Raw genomic sequence first — 5,850 nt, 5'->3', positions numbered from 1 at the left:
ACCATAATCAAGGTTATGGTTAAAATCAAAATAGGGGTAATTGGAACAATCAAGGTAGGGGCAATTTTCAAAATAATTCTCAAAGAGGTCCCCCACCCGGATTTGTTCCAAAGACTCAAGGTGAAAATTCCTATTCACAATATTCTTTTTTTTTTTTGACCCAACACAATATTCTTCTTCTAGGACCAATTTGGAGGAAATAATTTAAAATCAAACCAAGTTGTTGAACACATATATGGCCGTTAGTGACAAGAAGTTCAATGAAATGATGACCCACAACAAAATGCTCGAAAACAAAATTTCTCAACTTGCTAGTGCTTTGAAAGACCAAGCAAGCCCTTCTTCTTTACCTTCCCAAGGTCTAGATCCCAAGAAATCCGTTAATGCTATTGTTACAAGGAGTGGTAAGGTTCTTGAGGAGAGTTTGCCTAGGAGGAGTGAAAACAAGGAGGTCCCCAAGGAAGTTTTGGTTGAGAATGAGGGAAGTAGAGCATATTTAGATGAGGTTGTGGTTGAGATACCAAGAGAGGTGAGAGTAGAGAAAGAGATTGTGAAACCCAAGCTCCCTTATCCCCAAAAATTCATGAGACACAAATTGGATGAGAAATTTGGGAGATTTATTGATATGCTCAAACAACTTCACCTTTCTCTACCTTTCACCGATGTGATCAACCAAATGCCTAATTATGCCAAATTCCTCAAAGAAATTTTGAGCGGAAAAAGGACTTGTGATGTTGTGGAGACAATCAATTTGACTGAAAATTGTAGTGCGATCATCATGAATAAAATGCCACCCAAGTTGAAAGACCCCGAAAACTTCTCCATTCCCTGTGCTATTAACAAGATGCAATTTGATAATGCCTTATGTGACTTAGGAGCTAGTGTAAGCTGAATTCCATATTCGGTCTATCAAAGACTTGATCTAGGGGAACTCTTACCTTCTAAAATTACCTTGAAACTAGCCGATAGGTCAATCAAGTTTCCAAAAGGTAAAGTGGAAGATGTTTCATTGAGGGTTGAGAAGTTTGCGTTCCCGGTGGATTTTGTTGTTTTAGAAATGGATCAAGATGCTACCATTCCAATTATTTTAGGTAGACCCTTTCTTGATACCTCGGGTGCTATGATAGATGTAAAGTGTGCAAAGATTTTCCTTAAGGTAGGAGATGAGGTCATAGAATTCGATTTGAATGAAAACATGAAATATCCAAGTTCTTCTCTTGAAAATTTCATGATGATTGACTCTCTTGATCATGTTGTGTCTTCCATTCATGAGCACTTGATCACCTCTAACGATGCTCTTGAGAATGTTTTGTTGAACAAAGACAAGCTAGGTGTACCATGCAAGGAGGTAGCATTGTATGAGGAATTGCTTAATGGAAGCATGGAGGAAGTGGATGAAAAATTGTGCTTGAAGATCTCAAGTCATGAAGCTTTGCAAGCGGCCGCAACAAAAGAAGGTAAAGGTGTGCCTATGGTAGAGCTTAAACCTCTACCATCACACCTTAGGTATGAATTCTTAGGCCTAAATTCCACTTACCCCGTAATTGTTAGTGCATACTTGAGCGAGAGCCAAGCTCAAGCGTTATGTTGTGTCTTGAGAAAGCACTAAGGTGCTTTGGGCTATACTATCGATGATCTTAAAGGTATAAGCCCCGCTTTGTGTACACACAACATAACTCTTGAGGAAGGAACCCTTCCTTCTATTGAACGACAAAGAAAGCTACACCCTCAAATGGGAGAGGTGGTGAAAAAAGAGATCACCAAGCTCTTGGATGCGGGAATCATTTTCCCCATCTTAAGCTCTAGGTGGGTTTCTCCTGTTTATGTTGTTCCTAAGAAGGGGGGTATGACCATAGTCAAGAATGAGAGTGGTGAGCTCATTCCAACTAGAACGCTCACCGGTTGGAGGATGTGTATAGACTATAGACATGTAAATACATCCACCAAAAAGGATCACTTTCCCCTTCCATTCATTGATCAAATATTAGAGAGACTAACAAGGCACAAGTTCTATTGCTTCCTTGATGGCTATTCGGGATTTTTCCAAATTCCAATCCACCCCAAAGATCAAGAGAAGATAACATTTACATGCCCCTATGGGACCTTTGCTTATAGGAGAATGCCCTTTGGCCTTTGCAATGCCCCCGCAACTTTCCAAAGGTGCATGATGAGCATTTTTGGAGACATGTTGGAGGAAGAAATGGAGGTATTTATGGATGATTTCTCCGTAGGTGGGGTTTCATTTGAAGAGTGCCTAGTTAATCTTGAGAAATGTTTGGCTCGGTGTGTAAAGGTTAATCTTGTCTAGAATTGGGAGAAATGACATTTCATGGTGGAGGAAGGGATAGTGCTTGGGCATAAGATATCTCATAAAGGAATAGAGGTGGATAAGGCCAAAATTGAGGTTATTGAGAAGCTTCCACCTCCGGTGAATGTTAAGGGAGTGAGATCATTTTTGGGTCATGCGGGCTTCTATAGAAGATTCATCAAGGATTTATCACTTATTGCCAAGCCCCTTAATGATCTTCTTCAAAAAGATGTTGAGTTCGTTTTTGAGGATAAATGCTTGGAAGCATTTAATAGATTGAAGAAGGCCCTAATCTCTACCCCCATTGTTCAAGCCCCAAGATGGGATTTACCCTTTGAATTGATGTGTGATGCTAGTGATTGGAAATTGGAGGTGTTTTGGGACAACGTGTGGACAAGAAGCTTTATGTGATTTACTATATGTCCAAGACACTAAATGGGGCCCAAAAGAATTACACAACAACGGAAAAAGAATTCTTGGCCATTGTTCACTCTTTCGAGAAATTCTGGTGTTATTTGTTGGGTTCCAAGACCATTGTCTTCACGGATCATGCGGCTCTCAAGTATCTCTTTGCCAAGAAAGAGTCCAAGCCAAGGTTGATTCGTTGGGTGCTTGAATTACAAACTTTTGACATAGAGATTAGGGATAAGAAGGGTGCGGAAAATGTTATGGCGGACCATCTTTCTCGCCTTGAGGGTGATCAAATTCATGATGATGGTCTACCAATTGAAGATAGAATGCTTGATGATGTCTTGTATGCCATTAAGATTAAGGATCTCCCATGGTATGCCGACTTGGTGAACTTTCTAGCATGTGGGGAGTTTCCACCTTCTTTCTCCAAGAACCAAAAGAAGAAGCTCAAGAGGGAGGCAAGACATTACTTGTGGGATAAACCAATCTTGTATAAACGAGGGGTGGATGGCTTGCTTTGGCGTTGTATCCCCGAATGAAGAGGTGCCAAGTGTTTTAAAGATGTGCCATTCGGATGCAAGTGGCGGTCATATGGGCGTTTCCAAAACCGCCACTAAGGTTCTTTAATGTGGTTTGTGGTGGCCGTATCTCTTCAAAGATTCATGGGGCTTTGTAAAGTCATGCGACCGATGTCAAAGGGTTGGGAATATCTCCAAGAGGAATGAGATGCCTCAACTTCCTATTCTTGAGTTAGAGGTTTTCGATGTTTGGGGGATTGACTTCATGGGACCATTCCCATCTTCATATGGAAATCAATTCATACTTGTGGCTGTGGACTATGTTTCTAAATGGGTTGAGGCCATTGCCTCCCCTACTAATGACCACAAAGTAGTGTTGAAGTTGTTCAACAAAATCATCTTCCCAAGGTTTGGCGTCCCTAAGGTTGTGATAAGCGATAACGGATCTCATTTTGTTCACAACACCTTCCAAAAGATGTTGAAGAAATATGGAGTGCATCAACGGTTTGGCCTTCCATATCATCCTCAATCGAGTGGCCAATTCGAGGTCTCCAATCGTCAAATAAAACTCATTCTTTAGAAGACGGTTGCAAGGAATAGAAAGGATTGGTCGAACAAGTTAGATGATTCTCTTTGGGCTTATAGGACGGCTTTCAAGACGCCTATTGGTACCACTCCGTATCGCCTTGTCTATGTACTTTATGGGCAATAAAAAAGATAAACTTTGATTTAGAAAATGCGGGGAAGAAAAGGTGGTTGGATCTTCATGAGCTAGAGGAGCTTAGACTTGATGCTTATGACTGTGCTAGCACCTACAAAGCTCGTTCCAAAGAACCTCATGATAAGCTTATTGAGAAAAAGGAGTTTTGTGTGGGTGATAAAGTCCTCCTCTACCACTCAAGAATGAAGTTTTTTCCCGGAAAGCTCATGTCAAAATGGAGTGGTCCTTTCTTGGTGAAAGATGTTTTTGCTAATGGCACCGTGGAGATTTCTCCTTTGGATTCCTCATCTTCTTTCAAGGTTAACGGTCATCGGCTTAAGAAATATTTTGATGGAGTGTTTGTTGATCTTATTCATAAAATGATTCTTTTCAAACCACCTTGAGTGGGGTGGTAAACGTCGAGCTAACGACGTTAAACAAAAGCGCTTACGGGAGGCAACCCAGATTCTCACCTTTACTCTCTTTTTCTTCCTTTATTTTATTTTTGGTTTTTTTGTTGATTTTTGCTCTTACCCTTCCTTGTGTTTTTGGTTTGTTTTGTAGGGTGCCTTCATTCATCATATATGGACTTAATGTGTTTGATGAGAGTGATAAGAGGTTTTAAAGTGCAGGGGAGAGGGCACCCTGCGGGCTTGGAGAGGCCTCGGGTGCCCTTGCTTTCAAAAAGTGGAAATCAGATCAGTAGCTCTCCGCGGTCTCTCCGCGGGCTCTCCGCGGGCGCGGGTGCCTTAAAGAGGGCGCGACTCATTTTCTCAAATTTGGATCAGAAACTCTCCGCGGTTGCCCCGCGGTCTCTTCGCGGGCGCGACAATATTGGAGTGGGTGCGGAAAATTAGAGAGGGCGCGACCCCTGGTCAGGTATGAAATTTTCAAATTTTCCAGAAACTTTCCGCGGTTGCCCCGCGGTCTCTCCGCGGGCGCGGCAATATTGGAGCGGGCGCGGCTTTGTCGAGAGAGGGTGCGGGCATCTGGGTTTTTGTATACCCGGTTCCTCTTTCTTTCTCTATCCTCTCTTATTTTCCCTTTCACTCTTAATTTTCCCCATTCTCTCTCTTCCTCCTCTCGAACCCTAACCCCCAAATCATCTCTTTCACTCAATTTTACTCGAATTCACCCTTGTTTTCTTTTAAATTTCCATCCCAACTTCCTTCATACTCCATTTTCATCAAGTTTGCTCTTCTTTCTCGTGGTTTTCTTCGGGAATTTCGAGTCTATTCGGTTTTGTGCTTGCTTTGAGTCTTCAATCTTGGTATACTTCTCACCTTTTTTTTATTTTTGTCAATTTCAATTGATTTTTATGCATTGGTTGTGAGTGGCCTTGATTAAGCTTGAGTATGTTGTTTTTGGTTGTTCGTATGGTGGTTTTGGAATTATTTTGGGTGTTTTTTGTGCTTCTTTTTATGATAGATTGTTAATATTGTTGGTTGCTGTTGGATTTTTGGTTGTTTGTTACTTGTAACAGGTACTTTGTAGTTTGTGGTGGTTTTGGGTGGTCTTGTGAACGGAGGTTTGTTCACTTTGGTGGTAGTGTTGAATTTGGGTGTTTTTTGTGATTCATTGTGTTGGTTGAGCTTAAAACTATGGATTTGTTGAGGAGAGTTAAGAGTAGCAAGAAAAGTTTAAACCAATCCCTCGGCCAATCCTCTCGTAGCCAACCTTCAAACACCGAACCTCCTCAAAACCAAACTACTCAAGGTAATGCCCCACCTCCTCCTTTACCCGCTCTCAAATTTCATAATCGGGCTAAACACGCCCTTATCTATAATAAAATGAAATCCCAGAAATTTAGACCGACCCGCAACTATTTTCCCGAGGATAGGGAAAAATTGGGTGTTGATGCCAATCTTAAAATTTTTGCTCCGTAATCTTGGTTTGGATGAGTTTGTAAAGTC

At 41.5% G+C, this 5,850-nt stretch overlaps 2 protein-coding genes across 2 annotated transcripts; both read left to right on the top strand.

Moving 5' to 3' along the window:
- The first annotated feature begins 235 nt into the window (after positions 1–235).
- On the top strand, positions 236–892 carry LOC110689470. The gene has a single exon (XM_021866258.1). The coding sequence runs from the start codon at positions 236–238 to the stop codon at positions 890–892; it is 657 nt and encodes a 218-aa protein (XP_021721950.1).
- Positions 893–2,329: 1,437 nt separating this feature from the next.
- On the top strand, positions 2,330–5,511 carry LOC110689469. The gene is made up of 5 exons (XM_021866257.1): positions 2,330–2,614; positions 2,737–3,177; positions 3,955–4,295; positions 4,502–4,555; positions 5,421–5,511. Exons 1-5 carry the CDS (start codon positions 2,330–2,332, stop codon positions 5,509–5,511), a joined length of 1,212 nt encoding a protein of 403 aa, XP_021721949.1.
- The last annotated feature ends 339 nt before the right edge of the window (positions 5,512–5,850 follow it).

Source organism: Chenopodium quinoa, unplaced genomic scaffold (assembly GCF_001683475.1).
Source record: "Chenopodium quinoa cultivar QQ74 unplaced genomic scaffold, ASM168347v1, whole genome shotgun sequence".
Classification (NCBI taxonomy): Eukaryota; Viridiplantae; Streptophyta; class Magnoliopsida; order Caryophyllales; family Amaranthaceae; genus Chenopodium; species Chenopodium quinoa.
The sequence above is the reverse complement of the archived record's forward strand: the minus strand, read 5'-3'. Positions and strand labels throughout refer to the sequence as shown.